Source organism: Rattus rattus, chromosome 5 (genome assembly GCF_011064425.1).
Source record: "Rattus rattus isolate New Zealand chromosome 5, Rrattus_CSIRO_v1, whole genome shotgun sequence".
NCBI classification, from domain to species: Eukaryota; Metazoa; Chordata; class Mammalia; order Rodentia; family Muridae; genus Rattus; species Rattus rattus.
Genome location: NC_046158.1, coordinates 79372571 through 79396069, shown reverse-complemented (window position 1 = coordinate 79396069; position 23499 = coordinate 79372571). Strand labels below are relative to the sequence as shown.

The 23499-nt window shown below is 43.3% G+C and overlaps 1 protein-coding gene across 1 annotated transcript in view; it reads left to right on the top strand.

Moving 5' to 3' along the window:
- Iftap (intraflagellar transport associated protein) overlaps positions 1–21725 on the top strand; it is a 73289-nt gene extending 51564 nt beyond the window's left edge. Inside the window, exons 6-7 of the mRNA XM_032903783.1 lie at positions 706–845; positions 21470–21725. Of these exons, the coding sequence (XP_032759674.1) occupies positions 706–845; positions 21470–21634 (305 nt within the window). The 3' untranslated portion in view covers positions 21635–21725. The remainder of the gene's footprint in view (positions 1–705; positions 846–21469) is intronic.
- The last annotated feature ends 1774 nt before the right edge of the window (positions 21726–23499 follow it).

Genomic DNA, 23499 nt, shown 5'->3' with positions numbered 1-23499 from the left:
CTCTTCTGTGTGTCTGTTTGCTCGCCTTAAAGGTTGCAGAAGCCAACTGGCGTCTGTGATACATTCATAAAGCGTCACACAAACAAACCAGCACGCCACTTTCAATAACTGCATGGGGAAACTAAGATTGGTTATTGAATTCTTGTGATTGTGCTAAACAAGCAGGAAACATGTTGTTTGCAAGTGTTGAAAACGAGCCTGTGCGTTTTTCATATGACACGGTATTTCATTTCTCTGCTGAAAGCTAAAGTACTTTCCTTCTGGCATCCTCATTTTGTAATATATATATTTTTGAAATACTGCTGCCTTGTTACAGAATGAAGTCTGCACTCCATTTTCTTTCTCTTCACCCCCTCAGGAAACTATGGGAAAACGAGGCAAAAGCAACATCTTCCTACCTTATTTTCCTGAGCAGTAGAAATGGAGTCAGGCATGGGAGGCCCATTATGTCACTCCCTCAGTCCCCTCCAAGCCTCCCGGGTGGCCTGTACAACCTTACAGCACGATAAAAGGTCAACACACAGGTGCCTTCTGTTTTATAGAAAGGGACTCTCTTGAGTCCAGTTCACAGATGAAGACAAGCGTGGTGCTAGGGGTCAGCTTTCTCTGCGTTGTCTGCCTGTTTTGATTGTCGCTGGCTTTTAGATTACTTGGGGAGATGATGAACTTCACAAGAGATCAGCTGAAATATTTTGTATCCAACAGATTGGATGCTACTTCCGGGTGAGGTGGAACAGTCTATAAGCACCAGTGTTCCTGCTTATGTCCCTTCTGTGGATCTGCCACTCATCTCTGAGGGGAAGCCAAAGCCCTCTGTGGGAAGAACTCAGAAGCAAACTGAAGAGGTACTTTATGGGGGGTGGGTTCCACTATGATAATACCTGGATTTTGATCTTCCAGGGAACCTCTATATTTGCATGCTTTGTACTTTTCCTCAGTCCAGGGTAATTTAGAGTTCATGCTGCATAGCTGGTCTTACTTCCATTTCTATCTGACTGATACAGAGCCGTGGTGTGTGTGTAGAAGCACGTCTTACCTCCCAGTAGTTCTGCATGCAGACTGCTCGGCAGGTGAAGGGCGGTTTCCCTCTCTCTTCCTGCCTGACCTGGCCATGGTTATCGTTTCAGAGGTCCTATAAACCTTTGTATTATGTGAGGTAAGGCCAGCCTGGAAACAGAATCCCAGTCTGAAATCTGTGCCTGAGAGGAAGTAGAAGTTTATTTTTTTGTATTTAAAAATCTGCAGAGAGTTACTACAGTGAACAGGTCTGTTCATCAGAGGTCAAAGACTCTCTAGGACTTGAATCTATTGACAACTGCTTAGTAATTGTTCGTGTTTAAGCACAGGGAAGGCTGGGAAATGTCACCTGCCCATCGTCTTCAAAAGAGGGGGGAGCAGAATCTCTATTACAGCTTATTCTCCCTAAAGTATCACTCGAGAGCCATTTTTGCTATCATTTTACAGCTCTTCTGTAAACATTTAACAACTGCACAGCAGGTGTGCTGGGAACTAACCTCTTACCCTGTTTAATGTAACAGGGGTGAATACAGGAGGTTGCTAAAGACTCTTTATTAATGCTTTCTAATAAAAATCCCTAGGATCTCTCTTTGATTTACTTAATCATTCAGATGCTCTTGTAACTGCATATTCAGTTATGGAATCTGGCATTCAATCAGAGATAACATGTGCATTTCAGTCTTAAATGCTCCTTTTCCTTAGAGTACTTTGGTTTACTGTAGTGAAAAGTATACCCAGGGTGCTCGCAGACTTGCATTGAGTTTCCAAATTGCTTACTAGACAAATCAGCCAGGACAGCCACTTCCCAATATGCTCTTTGAATTATAGATTATATGCTCTAAGCTGTGAGAAGCTAAAATTACAGGGCTTCTCCAAGCAGAAGTCTGTTTCCTCTTTAGACTTGTTTATATTCTTGGCTAGTTGTGCCCATATAAGTCAGACATGTGGCAAAGCACCTAGTGCTTTAAGAAATGCAATTACTTTTAAGTCAGTTCTAGAATATATATATATGACAGTAATAGAAATTATTATAAATTAGTTTCAGTTACTGGTTAAAGAAGCTTATTCTGGAATATATATGATAGCCAATGAAACTCATGTTACAACAGTGAGTTTGATACTCAAGGCCTTGTACAAAATAGGCAAGCATTCATGTTCCTCGTTTTAAAAGTACTTTTTTTGAGATTCTCATGAAAAGTGTTGTTATTATATGTACCCCCAATTTCTGGCTTCCCCTAAGTCACCCCACCTCCTTACCTACCCCCAGTTTTGTATAAATGCTTTCACTAAACTGAAACGTGCACTGCACTTGCTCCAAAGCCCAGGCTGGCAGTCATCTCACCTCAGCCCCCAAGTATGAGGATGATCTGTTAGCACTACTAAGGCTGACGTATGGCTGACCTGTCTTAAAGGAGCTTCTGCAAGTGTTCTAACAGAAAATGTGAACATTTTAAAATGTTGGAGTCAGGGGTTGGAGGGATGGCTCAGTGGTTAGGAGCACTGACTGCTCCTCCAGAGGTCCTGAGTTCAATTTCCAGCAACCACATGGTGGCTTACAACCATCTGTAATGGGAGCCAGTGCCCTCTTCTGGTTGTCTAAAGACAGCGACAGTGTACTGATACAGATAATAAATAAATCTTAAAAAAAAAAAGGTTGGAGTCAAATTAATACGAGCAATTTTTGTGTTGTCAAACTCAAGAGCTATCTGTGACTAGTTTTTGCTGCCATTGGGTTCTCTAGGCTGACACTTAGTACATAAGTTTCATTACTTTCTTCTTTTAATATATAAAATATATATAGAACTATTTTTATTGGATATTTTCTTTATTTACATTTTAAATGTTATCCCCTTTCCTGGTTTCCCTTTCAGAAACCCCCTATGCCATTCCCCCTTCCCCTGCTTCTATAAGGGTGCTCCCCCACACACCCACTCACTCTGGCATTCCCCTACACTGGGGCATCAAGCCTTTACAGGACCAAGGGCCTCTCCTCCCATTGATCCCTGACAAGGCCATCCTCTGCTACATATGTGGTTGGAGTCATGGGTCCCTTTGGTTGGTGGCTTATTCCCTGGGAGCTCTGGGGGGTCTGGTTGGTTGATACTGTTGCTCTTCCTATGGGGTTGCAAACCTCTTGAGCTCCTTTAGTCCTTTCTCTAATTCCTCCTTTGGGGTCCCTGTGCTCAGTTCGATGGTTAGCTGCAAGCATCCTCCTCTGTATCAGTAAGGCTCTGGCAGAGCCTCTCAGGAGACCTCCGTATCAGGCTCCTGTCAACACGAACCTCTTGGCATCAGCAATAGTGACTGAGTTGGGTGGCAGCATATGGGATGGATCTCCAGGTGGGGAAATCTCTGGATGACCTTTTCTTCAGTCTCTGCTCCACTCTTTGTCCCTGTATTTCCTCCTGTGAGTATTTTGTTCCCCATTCTAAGAAGGACTGAAACATCCACGTTTTGGTCTTCCTTCTTGAGCTTCATGTGGTCTGTGGATTACATCTTGGGTATTCCAGCTTTTGGACTAATATCTACTTATCGGTGATTGCATATCATACTGTCCTTTTGTGATTGGGTTACCTCACTCAGGATGATATTCTTGTGATTCTGGTTGTGTCAGAACTCCTCAGAGTCCAGCTGTCTCTGTGATCCTGTAATCCTGAAATCCTTGTGTGTCAGAGCTCCTGGGTGTCAAGCTGCATCTGGGATCCTGAAATTTTGGTGTGACCAAGCTCCTGAGATCCTGTTGTGTCAGAGCTCCTTGGAGTCATGCTTTCTCAGGGTGTTTCAGGAGTGGGTGGGGAGCCAGAGCCCTGGGTTTGCTCTGGGCACAGGTGCATGCTGGAAGGAACCCATGCCTCTGGCTGGGCAGGGTTTGGGTTTCCCTGGTTCTTGTGGGTGTCCCAGTTATACTGGGTGTTGGGAAAGATTTTGTGGCCTCAATTGTGATCTTGAGTGTGTCAGAGCTCCAGTGTTCCTGATTGTGTTCGATTTCCTGGGAGTCGAGCCTCCTCTATGATCCTGTGATTATGGGCCTGTTAGAGCACCTGGGAGTCAGGTCCCTCTGGGTGTTGTAAGAATGCATGCTCACCCCAGCTCCGAAAAAAGAACCAAAAAAAAAAAAAAAAAAAAAAAAAATGCATGCTCACCCAGCACCCCAGGTCTACTCTGGGTGCAAGTTCAAACTGTGATCCTGGGCGTGTTACAGCACCTGGGAGTCGAGCTTTTTCTGGGTGTTGTGGGACTGGGTGCAGAGCCAGCACCCACGGTCTGCACAGGGCACTGGTTCGGATCATAAGTGACCCGTGCCCCTGGCTGAGCAGGGGTTCCTGGATCTCAGGATCCTGGGGGACCCAGTTACTCCAGGTGTTGGGGCAGATGCTGTGGCCTCTCCTGTGATCTTGGACGTTTCCCAGCACCTGGGATTCGAGCTTCCGTCGGGTGTTGTGGGACTGGGTGCTTCATTACTTTTCTGTTTTTGTTGTTTGCAATTGGGGCTCATGAGGTAGCACAGGTCCCCCTTGAACTTGCTCATTTTCTTGCCGATTGGCACTAAGATAGCAGGTGTGTGACACCACACCCAGTTGGGAATTTTAGGTCTAAACATTATATGTTTGAGAGTCATTTTAGAACTGTCTGACATCATAACACTGAACCAATTCTGCCTTGGTTTAATAGCACAAATCTTATTTTTAACCACATAAATCATTAAAAGATTCTAATTATCTTTTCCAGCAAGGGCCTTGTGAGGGACCATCAAGGAGTGTGTGAGGACTGGAGCTGGTGGCTGCTGTCAGTGGCTTCAGTCTGAAAACTGGGTGTGCAGTGCTGTGAGGCCTCCTTCCTCACAGTCGCCTTTGCAGATCCCACAACTCTGACATGGATTGGGCCTGTTTGATCCCCTGCCCCCACCAACTTTATTACTGGTTTGTGTATTTTCCCCTTTGAGAGAGGGGCATTTTTTTTTCAGATCTCTAATATTTATCAATAAATTCTTGCCTTGCTTCCTCTGTTTTGATGAATTTTGAAGGTTTTTGACTGCTTTCTAGAGCAAGAAGAGTTTATACTATTGAGAGGGAAATTGTGGTTCCCTGGAGAGACAACTGTGGCAGTGGTCAATAGGGAAACTTGAGGTCCCGTGTCTTCCATTTCACAATGGGACTGGAAATACTTCCCCACCAAGCTAGTTTATTTACCACAGCACTCTGTTCTAGCCTGTAGCTAAATGCTAGCACTATTGACTTGAACATTAGTTTGTGTTCCTTAATTTGCCCATGTGGTATTCTGAATGAAAACGGCCCCTCCTTCAGCAGTGTCTCTGTAAGAATCAGTCACATGAGCAATGTTAAGGAAACTCAAAGTTTCCTAATAATACACAAATTCTATTCCCTTAGTAGTCACAAAAAGTTTTCAATTAGACTTGAAATTAGACATCTGAAATCCACACATTTCTCTCAGCTCCTTAGGCAAAAATAACAAGTTAATAACTTAATTCACACTTGTTTTTGTTTAGCAGCAGGGGACTTGGCGTTGTTTAGCAATGATTCTTCTCTGAAATAAACCAGAATTTCAATCTGTAGTTGAAACTTTGGAGCCATATAAATTAAGATCCTGAAATAAACCCACCTAGAAAGAAGGAGGCTTCTAGGCTAATACAGCAGTTAGCACCTAGAATGTGGAATAGGCCCACACAGGCTTACTGTGTTTGAAGGGCTATCACTTGGACAGTCACGGTGATGCTTTATGAATGGTGTGACATACATCATTTCAGTTAAAGTTACATATCCCTGCCTTGTCACCCATTCCTGCATGTTTCTATAAGTTTATTTTACTGTAACAGAAATGTCAGAATGAGCTAAGAACAAGCATAGACATGCAACAGATATTCACTAAATAAACCTGTTGCTGTATTTGGCTACTCCGTTCTTATCTCCCTAGCAGCAGGTCATTCCAGTTCCTTGCCACCTGCCCCAATCTCTGGATTCTTGAATAAACACACACACACACACACACACACACACACACACACACACACACACACACACACACACAGAGCCTTCTATTTTAATAAACAGCACAATGACAGAGCCACTTTCAAACTTTCACGTTGCTAATGGCTTCCCTCTCACACTCCGGAGTTATTACTAAAATCTACATTCCATCCTTGCTACCCTAGACCCACATTAGAGGCGGGGTGGGGCAGCCTGGTGCCGCTCTTCCCCAGCTCTTACATGGCTGGTGTTCTGTCATCTGCAGCCCTCAAGCATGCATCTTATTCCTTCCCTGGCAACGGCAATTCTCCCTCTCCTGCAGTCTTTGCCCAGGAACATAAGTCATCCTGCCTGTCTCCCTGGCCAGCCATTGGCCACCAGTAACTTGATCTACCAATCAAAGCCAATGGGTACAGGGACCCTCAGCATCTTACACATAGATGTGTGGGTTCCTGTGTAATTTTGGGAGCTGAATTAACACAAGTAGCATTAGAACCAACCCACAACATAAACCAACTCTTACTACTAACAGGGAGCCGCTTTGTGATACGGTCACATGACTGAGGTCTGCCATGGTCTGGATGTGACCTGTCCCTCGCAGGCTCATGCTTTCATAGATCGTCCCCAACTGATGGTCCTAGTTTTGGGGACCTGTGGAGATTTGGTAGGTTGGGCTCTTGCTGCATGTAGTGAGTTATTGGAGGCTGTGTAGCCTGGCCTCTGCTTCCTGCTTTGTGTTGATGGGAACATGCAGTTGTAATATGTCCCCACATGATGCCACCAAGAGCTGGAGCTGATCTCTCCTTGCTGTGTTTCCTTTCTTCCCCTTGGAATTGGCATGTTTACTCTGACATGGCTGGGAATGTGTGATATCTTGAATTTACAGGGAATTGGCATGTTTACTCTGACATTGCTGGAAGTGTGTGACATCTTGAATTTACAGGGGCTCGTGGTTTAGAGGTTGTTTGCCTCTAAAGAGATTGCACTTGAACGCTTGAGTAGTTACAGAAACGCTAAAGACTATTGGACTTTTGAAGTTGGGCTGCATTCATTTTACATTATAAAAACAGTCATGACCTTATAGGGGCAGGAGAGAAATGTCCTGGTATGAATGTAAAATGCACCACATAGATTTATGTCTGACCCCTTGGTCTCTAGCTAGTGACACTGTTTTGAGAAGCTGTGGAGCCTTTAGAAGGTGAAAGGAGGTGTGGTCATTGGAGGTGGACCTCGAGGTTTTATAGCCTGCCCCACATCCTATCCTTGCTATGCTTCCTGGTCCATGTAGATGTGAGGAAGTGGCTGTCACATGCTCCTACCACCGCAGAGCTACCTGCTATCATGCCTTCCTCACCATGGTGGGCTGTACCTTAATGTTTGAGCCAAAAATACAAGACTCCCCCTTTGGTTGATTTTGTCACGTCTTTGCTCCCAGAGATGCAAAAATGTAGCTTTGTGCTTTTGTCTCTTTCTCCTCTCTTGGTTCCTTTCCCACGACATTTCACATATTCAGATCTCTCCTCCCACCTTTGACAGAAAGGGAACAAGAGAAACAAACTTCTGTCCCCTAGACCTCCCTTTGGCTAGGGTCTGTTTCTCTTCCTCTTTTCCCACTCAGATTTGTTAGTGCTTCCAGTTGGATTCCTTTCCCCTCTAGTTTCTACCTAATTTCATCAAGGCCTCTGGTTCCTCTCCTCTTATTCCTCTTTCAGTGAGCTGCTGCCATGGCTTTAGTTGATTTCCTCAAAGTGTTCAGAATGAAGGTATCAGTTGTTCAGGGCCCATCCCAGTGGTTCCTTTTCTGCATTTATGGGACATGGAGATCCCTGCCTATACTGCTATGTCAGCTTTGCTCTATACTCCTGCCTTACTGGCTATCACAGTCTCTATTCTTTGTGTTTCTGAAGTTGCCGTTCTCCTTCTGCAGTTTCTGTTTACCCACTCCTAAGAAGTCAGCATTCCCTAGGGCTCCATCTGTATACCCTGTAACTCTTCTCTCCCTGAATGCTTGAATCAATTTTCATTTAAGTTCCACCCGTTGCACTTACGTCTCTGAATGGGCGTGTCTAGTTCCGGGTCTTTCCCCCCAGCCTTAGGGTTTGCCTTTTGCCTTCTGCATCGTCAGAGATGCTCAGGTACAGTATGTCCCAGCCACTTTCCTTCCTGTACTTTCCCCACTGCCATTTCTGGCAATCCAGCCATGAAGCACTGCTTATTTTCTTTCCTACATGGCTTTCACACCCTTCCTGCCAGTGCTCCACTGTCTTGTCTCTTGCTTGGACCACGATAGCAGGGTCCTCAGAGCCTTCTGACTCCAGACTCATCCCTCTGAATGTGCGGTTTAACCTTCAGTGTGAACCACTTGACTCTAATCTCCAAGATGACAGCCATCTTTCTTTCTGTGCTGCTAATACCTGTTGCATCATAGGTGATCATCACAAAGTTTATGAAATGAAGGGGTGCAAACGAGACCAAGTGTCCCCCCTGATTTCTGAAGATTACTTAGGGACTTTTCATCATCTCTAAGATGATGTTGCTGCCTTGCCGTTTCTTAGCGCTGTCCCCTTTACAGTTACGCTCAGACGCTGCTGAACTAACTGCCTTCAGACATGAAATGCTGCATCTTATGTTTGCAGCCTGCTCATGAAAACGCTCCTGTCTGCAAAGCTGCTCTCTTAGCCTGTTAACCCAGAAGCCTTTAAAGATCTCACTGAGGTCTCTAACCATCTCTGATTCCTTCCCAACCCACTCCAGATGTTCCTGTCGTCCCCAAACCCTACCATTCCACCATTCACTGTCATGATAGGTTCGTGATAATCTAATGTGTCAGTGACTTTATGCAGGTCTTTCTTTGTGTCCTAGAACGTCATACAATGGCTAAGATATGTAGGGACATGAACATTTTGAGAAGAATGAAAAATGCCGGAATGACTGCAGGGGGCTATTCTCATTCCTTAGGTGCTGCGCCACACTGAAGCACATCCTCTAAATGGCTTAAAATAGTCTGAGGAGTATATTTTGGCATTATAAATATGGAATTATGACTATTTTTAGTTTCTTCTGTTTTTCTGTTCCAGAATTTAAGTCACTTTCTAAGAAAAGGATCTAGCAATAGCTGCTATTAATAACTTAGTTTCTATGTGACAAACTATATATATAAGTATATTTTTATTTTTAAGTTTATTGTAAATAATCTTAGTTTTGACAAGTTTATTAGTCTTCAGAAATCTATTCTTTGCTATTAATTTTAATTCAAAAGGTCTGTAAAAAAGTTTCAGCTCAATGAGAATTCAACTATATGGAAAAACACCTTTTTTTTTCCCAGTTAAGAGAGAATTTCTTTATGTGTAGTACCATATGTTGGTAATTTCCACAACAATATGGATTGGCTCATATTCAAAGCAGTGTGGATTGGAACAATATTCCAGCCACAATATGGATTAGATCTCAGGGAAATGGAGGTCTAAGGTGGCGCTGGACGGGGCCTTCTGTGAATGACTAACTATGCCATAGGAGTTAGCCCTGATCCAAAGCTCTAAGAAGGCTAAACCATGAGCCTCACTTCACGAGACCACCGAGGCAAGGTGGCAGAGAGTGCAGTGAGGTGACATGGGGGCTGGTGTATATTCTGAACAGGGAAATGAAACTTCTGAGGTTCACACTCTGTTTTTGCAGATACCCTAGTGAAATGCTTGCCACAGGTTAGTGAGATCATTTGTTTATTTTGCCTTTTCCTTGGTCATGAAACCAAATAGACACAGGTTTTGTTGCACTCATGTTATGTTCCCAGTATCAAATTCTTTCTTGTTTGTTTTTTATTTTCAGTTGAAGCTTTATTTAATACTGGCCAGGAAGATGGACTGGTCAGGTACCTACCTGGGATTCCCAGAGAATGCTGCTGAATTAGGTCAGGTATCTACAAAGGGCAAAACATAGGTTTTGGTACTTCCCACTTTCATCCAAGCATGAAAGGGGCAGGCATATATCCTGACATACTTACTGCCTATGTACTCATACCTTCTTGTGATCAAGCACATCTTGTACATTTGGGGCAACCAATCTTGATTTCTGAAGTGCAAACATGTGAATATTAATTTAAATAAACAGTAGCCCTCAGCATTCTAGGATGTAATCTGTCCTTGGGCAAGTGAAACTTACAGATTGTGGGTAGCACCATTCCCTAGGTAGATCCTCCTTTGAGTGGAGAAATTATGTTGATCACAGATAAGCAAGAAAATAAGTAGACACGTATACATTTATTTATTTCTCTCTATATTTGACTCAGGATATAATGTGGCAAAGATGCTTCGAGTTTCTTCCTTGACTTCCCCAAAACAATGGACGATAACCAGAAGTCAGTAAACTAAAATCATCTCTGCCTCCCAAGCTCATCCTAAGTTCTTTGTACCATCTGCAACTGTATACTTACACCATTTCTTCATCACTTTTACTTTACAAGTCTAGAAAACACTGGCTTTTGAGTTCTGAGCTCTGCAGCCTACCAAAGACCTTTAACTAACTGGGCTTGATTTGTTTTTAAGTTAATGACATATATTCAAGTAACTTTACCAAGTAGTGATTTTTAAACAAAACAATAATACTAATTATTATTTACCTCCCACCTGCACTCTCCTCTCCTCCCAGTCCTTCCCTCCCAACTCTCCTCTGCCACCAATGTCCTCTCTTCCTTTGTTTTGCTTCAGAAAAGGGCAGGTCTCCCTTAGATATCAACCAAACATGGCATATCAAGTTGCAATGACACTAGGCACCTCCCCTCATACTTAGGCTGGATGAGGCAACTCAGTATGGGGAAAAGGGTCTCAAAAGCAGGTAACAGGGTCAGAGACAGCCCCTGTTCCTACCTTAGGAGTTCCGTAAGAAGACCAAGCTACACAAGTGTAATTAACATACGTGCAGAGGGGCCTAGGTGAGTCCTGTACAGGCTCCCTGATTGTCAGTTTAGTCTCTGTGAGCCCCTATGAGCCCAGGTTAGTTGAATCTGTAGGTTTTCTTGTGGTGTCCTTTGACCTTTCTGGCACCTAAAACCTTTCCCCCATCTTGCACATAATTTTCCTAGCTTGTCTAATGTTTGGCTGTGGGCATTTACATCTGTTTTCATCAGGTGTCAGAATGAAGCTTCTCTCATGCCCATTGGGCTAAGCATCAGTCTATGAGTACAGCAGAATAGCTCCTCTTCTTCTTCCTTCTCCTCCTCTCCTCCTCCTCCTCTCCTCCTCCTCCTCTCCCTCCTCCTCCTCTGCATCCTCCATCTCTTCTTCTTCCTTCTTCTCTTTGCCATTTGTACTTGGTTTTGTCCTACTCTGGGCTATCTGGTATCTAGTCTCTGGGTCCTGGCCCTCCAGGCAATGTCAGGGGTGGGCTCCCTCTCACAAGAATTAAGTAAGCCAGTACTTAATTCTTAAGAAGTGTTTATTGAGTGAACAGGTTTAGGGGAGGGGGATGGAACTGTCTATCCAGGAAGAGCATGATGTGGTATTGAAGGGGTTTTCGTAGCCCAGGGGGACTTGTTTGATTTGCACTAATAGGCCAGCCTTTCTGGGAGGGGGATGAAGGCCAAGTGTCTGCATGTGATGAGGGTGGATGGGTTCAGAGGCTCAGGGTGGGATTCTGAATCCTCCTGGGGAGCATATGTGAGATGGCTGCAGCTCAGTACATACGTAGTTGCCGTTTTCAGATGAGACATGAAGAGCTTCACAGATGCCCTGAGACAGAATACCTTCCTAGAGGTGAAGTGTCCTCTGCATGCTGGCCGGGATCAGTGAGAATCAGGCCTACCTCGTTAGTTAGGGTAGACTCTAGCCTGGTCTGTAGCCTCGGTAATCTTTCACAGAGTTGGAGGTGGCTTGGACTTGCATTGTGGACATGAACATCAAGTGCTGCCATGTGTGCATGGCTCCTCATTGGAGCTAGTTTTCCAGCAGTGTTCTCCTTACTGTGGAGTGAAAATGACTTACCTAAGAAAGTGGTCATGGCATACCATGCTTTCTTGTGCAGGCTAATTTTCTTCCTGCATACAGCTGCTCTTATGAATACAGTCCTGCCTATGCACACGTCCCTGAACACATTTTCAGTGGTGGCTTTGGGGGCTCTGCAAACAATTAAGGACTGCTTGATTTTGCTTGTGTTTTTGGACAAATATGACTTTATTTGAAGCAGATCATCCTGTGTTCAAATGTGACTATTCTTTACTAGCCTTGGCATGTTCTGAAGCCTTCAAAGCTTCATGACTGGAGGGGCCATAGTAAGTACTGGCAGGGCTGATGGAAGGTTACTGCTGATACACATGTGATTCTCCATGCTAGGGCCGACCCAGGAGGGAATCATTCAACGGCAGCTCTTACTTTCCTCAGGAAAACAGAGGAGAGGAGCCAGGCCTCTGGAACCTGTTGGATGGATCACGGTAGCTGATTTTAAGGCCACAGGGCAATGAGGGGCTGGCAGTCTGCTATTAGCATGTCATACCTTACTCCTTTATAGGGCTCGCTGAACGGCTCTGCTCTTCTGAATTTTTCACCGTAGTAGCAGCGTGTGCCATTTTCACACATGCTGCAGAAGCTCCCGGGAGATCGTCTTCCATGTAAGATGTTTATAGCTGACACTAGCTAAAGCCTCTGTGCATTTCTCATTATTGTATAAGCCATAGTTTTCAGTTATGTCTGTAGCAGGTGCAGATGGAGGTGCTGTGTGTTTTCACTGTTTCACATACCATTGGCTTTGGGTGATATTTTTTAGGGGGTAAATTAATGAGATTTAAGGCATTCTTTTCTATTTGCTACAACTTATACTCTTTTGAAACAAACACAAACAAAAAGCCAGACTTTTGCCCCATGCTGGGGACCAAACATTGGCTCTTGCATGCACTCTGTCAGCTGAGCTACACCCTCAGCCCTAGAAAATGGGCTTTGAATGGCTCATCCTTTAGAAGTCTTTAAAACGAATTCACAGCTGAGGAATGCCGAATGGCTGAGAAGCACCTAAAGAAATGTTCAACATCTTTAGTCCTAAAGGGGAATGCAAATCAAAATATCCCTGAGATTCCACCTCACACCAGTCAGAATGGCTAAGACCAAAAACTCCGGTGACAGCAAATGCTGGCGAGGATGTGAAGAAAGAGGAACACTCCTCCATTGTTGGTGGGATTACAGACTGGTACAACCATTCTGGAAATCAGTCTGGAGGTTCCTCAGAAAATTGGACATTGTACTACCTGAGGACCCAGCTATACCTCTCTTGGGCATATACCCAAAAGATGCCCCAACATATAACAAAGACACATGCTCCACTATGTTCATAGCAGCCTTATTTATAATAGCCAGAAGCTGGAGAGAACCCAGATGTCCTTCAACAGAGGAATGGATACAGAAAATGTGGTACATCTACACAATGGAATATTACTCAGCTATCAAAAACAATGACTTTATGAAATTCATAGGCAAATGGATGGAACTGGAAAATATCATCCTGAGTGAGGTAATCCAATCACAGAAGAACACACATGGTATGCACTCATTGATAAATGGATATTAGCCCAAATGCTCGAATTACCCTAGATGGACAGAACACATGAAACTCAAGAAGGATGACCAAAATGCAAATACTTCACTCCTTCTTTAAAAGGGGAACAAGAATGCCCTTGGGAGGGGATAAGGAGGTAAAGTTTAGAACAGAGGCTGAAGGAACACCCATTCAGAGCCTGCCCCACATGTGGCCCATGCATATACAGCCACCAACTAGATAAGATGGATGAAGCAAAGAAGTGCAGGCTGACAGGAACCGGATGTAGATCTCTCCTGAGAGACACAGCCAGAATACGGCAAATACATAGGAGAATGCCAGCAGCAAACCACTGAACTGAGAACAGGACCCCCGTTGAAAGATTCAAAGAAAGGACTGAAAGAGCTGAAGGGGCTTGAAACCCCATATGAACAACAATGCCAACCAACCAGAACTTCCAGGGACTAAGCCACTACCCAAAGACTATACATGGACTGACCCTGGACTCCAACTGCATAGGTAGCAATAAATAGCCTAGTAAGGGCACCAGCGGAAGAGGAAGCCTTTGGTTCTGCCAAGGCTGGACCCCCAGTGAACGGGATTCTTATGGGGAGGATGGTAATGGGGGGAAGATTGGGAGGGAACACCCATATAGAATGGGAGGGGAAGGGGTTAGGGGATGTTGGCATGGAAACCTGGAAAGGGAATAACAATCAAAATGTAAATAAGAAATACCCAATTTAATAAAGATGGAAAAAAATTTAAAAAATATAAAATAAAAAAGAAGTCTTTAAAATTCACAAATATGAGAGGCGGCGCAGATCTTCCCGGTCGCTGCCACCGCGGAGAGCCCGTGGGCAGAACCCCGCGAGCGAACTCGAGCCTCGGGGCCACAGGTAAGACTAACTTATCTGCTGCAAGTGACTTGCCTGGTGGAATCGGGACAACAGAGGCAGAATCCCTCTAGGACCAGGCTCTTCCCGTGTTTACCGGACAGCCCCACCCCGCGGATCACGGCCCGCAGCAGCTCTCTGCTCCCAGAACCCGTGGGAGAGATACCTTACCGCCTGGTCAGGTGGGCACTCCTGAGGCTGCAGAGCGGAAGAGACCACCAACACTGCCCACCCCTGCCCACATCCCTGACCCAAGAGGAAACTGTACAAGGCCTCTGGGTTCCTGTGGGGGAGGGCCCAGGAGCAGCAGGAGCCCTGCCTGAGACACCGCCGGATCCTGAAGGAAACAGACCGGAGGAAAACACCGGAGCACATCTGGAACACTGGTGCACGGAGGCTACCGGAAGATGCGGCGCAGATCTTCCCGGTCGCTGCCACCTCGGAGAGCCCGTGGGCAGAACCCCGCGAGCGAACTCGAGCCTCGGGGCCACAGGTAAGACTAACTTATCTGCTGCAAGTGACTTGCCTGGTGAACTCAAGGCACAGGTCCACAGGAACAGCTGAAGACCTGTAGAAAGGAAAAACTACACGCCCGAAAGCAGAACACTCTGTCCCCATAACTGACTGAAAGAGAGGAAAACAGGTCTACAGCACTCCTGACACACAGGCCTATAGGACAGTTTAGCCACTGTCAGAAATAGCAGAACAAAGTAACACTAGAGATAATTTGATGGCGAGAGGCAAGCGCAGGAACCCAAGCAACAGAAACCAAGACTACATGGCACCATCGGAGCCCAATTCTCCCATCAAAACAAACATGGAATATCCAAACACACCAGAAAAGCAAGATCTAGATTCAAAATCATATTTGATCATGATGCTGAGAACTTCAAGAAAGACATGATGAACTCCCTTAGAGAACAAGTAGAAGCCTACAGAGAGGAATCGCAAAATGCATGAAAGAATTCCAGGAAAACATAAATAAACAAGTAGAAGCCCATACAGAGGAGACACAAAAATCCCTGAAAGAATTAAAGGAAAACACAATCAAACAGTGGAAGGAATTAAAAATGGAAATAGAAGCAATCAAGAAAGAACACATGGAAACAACCCTGGATATAGAAAACCAAAAGAAGAGACAAGGAGCTGTAGATACAAGCTTTACCAACAGAATACAAGAGATGGAAGAGAGAATCTCAGGAGCAGAAGATTCCATAGAAATCATTGACTCAACTGTCAAAGATAATGTAAAGCGGAAAAAGCTACTGGTCCAAAACATACAGGAAATCCAGGACTCAATGAGAAGATCAAACCTAAGGATAATAGGTATAGAAGAGAGTGAAGACTCCCAGCTCAAAGGACCAGTACATATCTTCAACAAAATCATAGAAGAAAACTTCCCTAACCTAAAAAAAGAGATACCCATAGGCATACAAGAAGCCTACAGAACTCCAAATAGATTGGACCAGAAAAGAAACACCTCCCGTCACATAATAGTCAAAACACCAAACGCACAAAATAAGGAAAGAATATTAAAAGCAGTAAGGGAAAAAGGTCAAGTAACATATAAAAGGCAGACCTATCAGAATCACACCAGACTTTTCGCCAGAAACTATGAAGGCCAGAAGATCCTGGACTGATGTCATACAGACCCTAAGAGAACACAAATGCCAGCCCAGGCTACTGTATCCTGCAAAACTCTCAATTAACATAGATGGAGAAACCAAGATATTCCATGACAAAACCAAATTTACACAATATCTTTCTACAAATCCAGCACTACAAAGGATAATAAATGGTAAAGCCCAACATAAGGAGGCAAGCTATACCCAAGAAGAGGCAAGAAACTAATCGTTTCGCAACAAAACAAAGAGAAGAAAAGCACACAAACATATCCTCACATGCAAATATGAATAAAACAGGAAGCAATAATCACTATTCCTTAATATCTCTCAACATCAATGGCCTCAACTCCCCAATAAAAAGACATAGATTAACAAACTGGATACGCAACGAGGACCCTGCATTCTGCTGCCTACAGGAAACACACCTCAGAGACAAAGACAGACACTACCTCAGAGTGAAAGGCTGGAAAACAACTTTCCAGGCAAATGGTCGGAAGAAGCAAGCTGGAGTAGCCATTCTAATATCAAATAAAGTCAATTTTCAACTAAAAGTCATCAAAAAAGATAAGGAAGGACACTTTATATTTATCAAAGGAAAAATCCACCAAGATGAACTCTCAATCCTAAATATCTATGCCCCAAATACAAGGGCACCTACATACGTAAAAGAAACCTTACTAAAGCTCAAAACACACATTGCACCTCACACAATAATAGTAGGAGACTTCAACACCCCACTCTCATCAATGGACAGATCATGGAAACAGAAATTAAACAGAGACGTAGACAGACTAAGAGAAGTCATGAGCCAAATGGACTTAACGGATATTTATAGAACGTTCTACCCTAATACAAAAGGATATACCTTCTTCTCAGCTCCTCATGGTACTTTTCTCCAAAATTGACCATATAATTGGTCAAAAACGGGCCTCAACAGGTACAGAAAGATAGAAATAATCCCATCGTGCTATCGGACCACCACGGCCTAAAGCTGGTCTTCAATAACAATAAGGGAAGAATGCCCACATATACGTGGAAATTGAACAATGCTCTACTCAATGATAACCTGGTCAAGGAAGAAATAAAGAAAGAAATTAAAAACTTTTTAGAATTTAATGAAAATGAAGGTACAACATACCCAAACTTATGGGACACAATGAAAGCTGTGCTAAGAGGAAAACTCATAGCGCTGAGTGCCTGCAGAAAGAAACAGGAAAGAGCATATGTCAGCAGCTTGACAGCACACCTAAAAGCTCTAGAACAAAAAGAAGCAAATACACCCAGGAGGAGTAGAAGGCAGGAAATAATCAAACTCAGAGCTGAAATCAACCAAGTAGAAACAAAAAGGACCATAGAAAGAATCAACAGAACCAAAAGTTGGTTCTTTGAGAAAATCAACAAGATAAATAAACCCTTAGCCAGACTAACGAGAGGACACAGAGAGTGTGTCCAAATTAACAAAATCAGAAATGAAAAGGGAGACATAACTACAGATTCAGAGGAAATTCAAAATATCATCAGATCTTACTATAAAAGCCTATACTCAACAAAACTTGAAAATCTGCAGGAAATGGACAATTTCCTAGACAGATACCAGGTACCGAAGTTAAATCAGGAACAGATAAACCAGTTAAACAACCCCATAACTCCTAAGGAAATAGAAGCAGTCATTAAAGGACTCCCAACCAAAAAGAGCCCAGGTCCAGACGGGTTTAGTGCAGAATTCTATCAGACCTTCATAGAAGACCTCATACCAATATTATCCAAACTATTCCACAAAATTGAAACAGATGGAGCACTACCTAACTCCTTCTATGAAGCCACAATTACTCTTATACCTAAACCACACAAAAGACCCAACAAAGAAAGAGAACTTCAGACCAATTTCCTTATGAACATCGATTTAAAAAATACTCAACAAAATTCTGGCAAACCAATCCAAGAGCACATCAAAACAATCATCCACCATGATCAAGTAGGCTTCATCCCAGGCATGCAGGGATGGTTTAATATACGAAAACCATCAACGTGATCCATTATATAAACAAACTGAAAGAACAAAACCACATGATCATTTCATTAGATGCTGAGAAAGCATTTGACAAAATTCAACACCCCTTCATGATAAAAGTCCTGGAAAGAATAGGAATCCAAGGCCCATACCTAAACATAGTAAAAGCCATATACAGCAAACCAGTGGCTAACATTAAACTAAATGGAGAGAAACTTGAAGCAATCCCACTAAAATCAGGGACTAGACAAGGCTGCCCACTCTCTCCCTACTTATTCAATATAGTTCTTGAAGTTCTAGCCAGAGCAATCAGACAACAAAAGGAGGTCAAGGGGATACAGATCGAAAAGAAGAAGTCAAAATATCACTATTTGCAGATGATATGATAGTATATTTAAGTGATCCCAAAAGTTCCACCAGAGAACTACTAAAGCTGATAAACAACTTCAGCAAAGTGGCTGGGTATAAAATTAACTCAAATAAATCAGTAGCCTTCCTCTACACAAAAGAGAAACAAGCCAGAAAGAAATTAGGGAAACGACGCCTTCATAATAGACCCAAATAATATAAAGTACCTCGGTGTGACTTTAACCAAGCAAGTAAAAGATTTGTACAACAAGAACTTCAAGACTCTGAAGAAAGAAATTGAAGAAGACCTCAGAAGATGGAAAGATCTCCCATGCTCATGGATTGGCAGGATTAATATAGTAAAAATGGCCATTCTGCCAAAAGCGATCTACAGATTCAATGCAATCCCCATCAAAATACCAATCCAATTCTTCAAAGAGTTAGACAGAACAATTTGCAAATTCATCTGGAATAACAAAAAACCCAGGATAGCTAAAACTATGCTCAACAATAAAAGGACTTCGGGGGGAATCGCTATCCCTGAACTCAAGCAGTATTACAGAGCAATTGTAATAAAAACTGCATGGTATTGGTACAGAGACAGACAGATAGACCAATGGAATAGAATTGAAGACCCAGAAATGAACCCACACACCTATGGTCACTTGATTTTTGACAAAGGAGCCAAAACCATCCAATGGAAAAAAAGATAGCATTTTCAGCAAATGGTGCTGGTTCAACTGGAGGTCAACATGTAGAAGAATGCAGATCGATCCATGCTTATCACCCTGTACAAAGCTTAAGTCCAAGTGGATCAAGGACCTCCACATCAAACCAGACACACTCAAACTAATAGAAGAAAAACTAGGAAGCATCTGGAACACATGGGCACTGGAAAAAATTTCCTGAACAAAACACCAATGGCTTATGCTCTAAGATCAAGAATCGACAAATGGGATCTCATAAAACTACAAAGCTTCTGTAAGGCAAAGGACACTGTGGTTAGGACAAACGGCAACCAACAGATTGGGAAAAAGATCTTTTACCAATCCTACAACAGATAGAGGCCTTATATCCAAAATATACAAAGAACTCAAAAGTTAGACCGCGGGAGACAAATAACCCTATTAAAAAATGGGGTTCAGAGCTAAACAAAGAATTCACAGCTGAGGAATGCCGAATGGCTGAGAAACACCTAAAGAAATGTTCAACATCTTTAGTCATCAGGGAAATGCAAATCAAAACAACCCTGAGATTTCACCTCACACCAGTGAGAATGGCTAAGATCAAAAACTCAGGTGACAGCAAATGCTGGCGGGATCGGAGAAAGAGGAACACTCCTCCATTGTTGGTGGGGTTGCAGACTGGTACAACCATTCTGGAAATCAGTCTGGAGGTTTCTCAGAAAATTGGACATTGAACTGCCTGAGGATCCAGCTATACCTCTCTTGGGCATATACCCAAAGATGCCCCAACATATAAAAAAGACACGTGTCCACTATGTTCATCGCAGCCTTATTTATAATAGCCAGAAGCTGGAAAGAACCCAGATGCCCTTCAACAGAGGAATGGATACAGAAAATGTGGTACATCTACACAATGGAATATTACTCAGCTATCAAAAACGCGACTTTTATGAAATTAAGTAGAGGCAAATGGTTGGAACTGGAAAATATATCATTCTGAGTGAGCTAACCCAATCACAGAAAGACATACATGGTATGCACTCACTGATAAGTGGCTATTAGCCCAAATGCTTGAATTACCCTAGTGGCCTAGAACAAATGAAACTCAAGACGGATGATCAAAATGTGAAGGCTTCACTCCTTCTTTAAAAGGGGAACAAGAATACCCGTGGCAGGGAAGAGAGAGGCAAAGATTAAAACAGAGACTGAAGGAACACCCATTCAGAGCCTGCCCCACATGTGGCCCATACATATACAGCCACCCAATTAGACAAGATGGATGAAGCAAAGAAGTGCAGACCGACAGGAGCCGGATGTAGATCCGAACCTGAGAGACACAGCCAGAATACAGCAAATACAGAGGCGAATGCCAGCAGCAAACCACTGAACTGAGAACGGGACGCCTGTTGAAGGAATCCAGAATGAACTGGAAGAGCTTGAAGGGGCTTGAGACTCCATATGTACAACAATGCCAAGCAACCAGAGCTTCCAGGGACTAAGCCACTACCTAAAGACTATACATGGACTGACCCTGGACTCTGACCTCATAGGTAGCAATGAATATCCTAGTAAGAGCACCAGTGGAAGGAGAAGCCCTGGGTCCTGCTAAGACTGAACCCCCAGTGAACTAGACTGTCGGGGAGGCGGCAATGGGGGAGGGTGGGGAGGGGAACACCCATAAGGAAGGGGGGAGGAAGGATGTTTGCCAAATGTACATAAGAAATACTCAAGTTAATAAAAAAAAAAAATAGAGAAAAAAAAAATTCACAAATATGTGTAAACATATACAAAACTCACTTTTCTTTGCAGCTACTCTGACTTACAGCTAAACTATAATATATAAAAAGAGAGAAAAGGAGGAGGTTGGACCTTTAAATTTGATCATACATGTTTTAATTCCTCCTGTTATTGGGCAGGGGTCATGTGTATTATCTCAAGTATAGTAAATGTAAAGTGTTTTTAATTTTTAAAGATTACTTCCTTATAGATATTTTTTAGCTCAGGGTGACAATATTGGTCAAGGCCATAAGGTGTATTTTTTGTAGTTTAATGGAGCGTCTAGCTTCTCCACATGTCTCTATTGCTGGCACTGTAGTGAGGAAAGAATGAAATGAATGTATGCAAAGCAGACCTGACTCTTGCCTTGGGGGCAGAATTAGTTAATGATACTCATTCAGATACAGCATGATACAAATGGGGCATATTAAGAGGCTTAAATTAGGTCAAATTGAATAATTGAATTTATTTCTTTACTTAAAAACAGCTTAATCAGCTGAGAGTGCCGAAAGTCTAAAAAAAGCTTCATTAACTATTAATAGGCTGTTTATGTTTTCAACTTCATCTTCACTTCAGTGATCATGTTTCTCTCTGCCTTTGGTACCTTTTATAGATACTTGGAGATGAAGTTCAGCCATTCTTTCTTGATGAAGACTTTGATTATGACAATGTGACTCTCACTCCGAAGTTTACTGCTGGAGAGATAGCAACCATCCAAGAGCTGGCCAAGCAAAAGAGAGCGGATACCGGTACTGACGTGTGCGAACTGCATGACTGAGTCACCAGACGTCTCTGTGTCTATTTTTATTTTGTTCATAGTCAAACAACATTAGAATAAAGCATATCCCAACTGATTCTCTTTGTGGAAATTTACATGGCTACCATTCATTCACTCGTCACTGTTGTTTATAACCTGGACACAAATTAACCAAGATGGATGAGATCACTTCTATTTCTGAATTCTCTTCTGTCCCATTGCCATGTCCTGTGACTGATGGGAAGATGGGAGAGGGAAATGGGCAGGAGGTAAGAGCTGCTGGACCTGCTTATGATGAGGGCACCATACAAGGATGTGTGTATGCTGTGTTGAAGGCCAGGAGTGGGAGTGCTTCTTATTAGGGTGAAGGACATCCACATGCTCCAACATTACTAGTCTAATAGAGCCGCTTCCATAGGTAGTGTGTATGTACACAGGCCTTCGGTCCTATGTGCCCTGAGATGCTGGGTTTACTGTGGTTGTAAAGAGACTGAGCTTCACTGGAAAGGAAGGCACTGCAGAACTGATTTTGACAGCACACAGGGAATTCTGGGATTAAAACTTTACCATTCAGTCATGTATGGGGGGGTGGGAGGGCTCTGTAGAGGTGCTTACTTGACAAGCCTGATGACCTTAGTTTTGTCCCTAGAACCATGTAAAGAAGGATAGGGAGAAATGACTCCATAAATCTGTCCTGTGACCTCCACACAGGTACAAGGGCAAGCACACTCACACACACACACACACACACACACACACACACACACACACACACCTTTCTCTTGATAATAGTAAATGAAAAGATTTAAACATGTACCATGGACTAGTATCTATGCAGACTCCTAAGGTCACCGAGGGAATGAGTAGAGAGGGATGAAGGCACTGGAAAAGGAAGGATGAGCTAATCTGTATAAAATAATGTTTGTTATTGAGGAAGTCAGCACCAAGTGTACTCGGTATTCTTTCCTCTCTTAAGTAGACTTTGCATTTTAGCACAGCCTTAGGAAGCATAGTTACCATGCATTTCCTCTCGATGATCCCCACAGTTAACGCACATACCACCGAGTGTGCTCACGGCTGCTTGGGTTTGATTTTGCCCTATTGCTGTTCTTCTTCTCTTGTGGTAAGAATATTTGACGTGAGAGCGGCCATCTCCAATGCTTCCTCATACAGTTCAATATTACAAACCGTGTATAAAGCACTGTGGCAGATCTCTAGGCCTTACCCACCCGTTACTGAAAACACACTCGGTTCTATGTGGCTCCTGTTCTGAGTTTGACTGCTGGAGTCGCCCCATGGAAGTGGACGTGCGATGTCTGCCCTTTAGTGACTCACTTATTTCACTTATTACAATACTTTCTGGGCTCATTTACATGATCACACGTGACAGGATTTATTTGTTCCTTCTGAAGGCTGAATAGTAAGTATCACATCCTGTATGTACACCTCTCTTTATTCATCAGTCCGAGCATTTAAATTGTTTCTGCATCCTGGTTCTTGTGAGTCAAGCTGCAGTTTGTGCTTGTGTAGGTGTGAGGACCTGTGTGTTTTCTCGATTTCATACTGAGATGCAGCAGACTGAGATGATTTGCATATTTATTTTTGTAGATTCTCCTTTCATCATTTATGGCTGAAGTCCTATTTACACTAGGCGCCGGGGAAGATGTAAGGAACTTAGACAAGGTCTTTTAGTGAGGAAGAGAAGTAAATGCCCTACCAGTCATGGCAAAGCTGCAATGCCCGGTGTAACAGCCACTAACTTCCTCCTGGTGTGCAGAGGACTTGAGATGCACCACTGTGACCAAGGGACTGAGTTTTGTTACTTGATTTATGTTTTGATATAAAATCAGGAACATACTTAACTCAGTGATCAGAAAGCTTTCAAG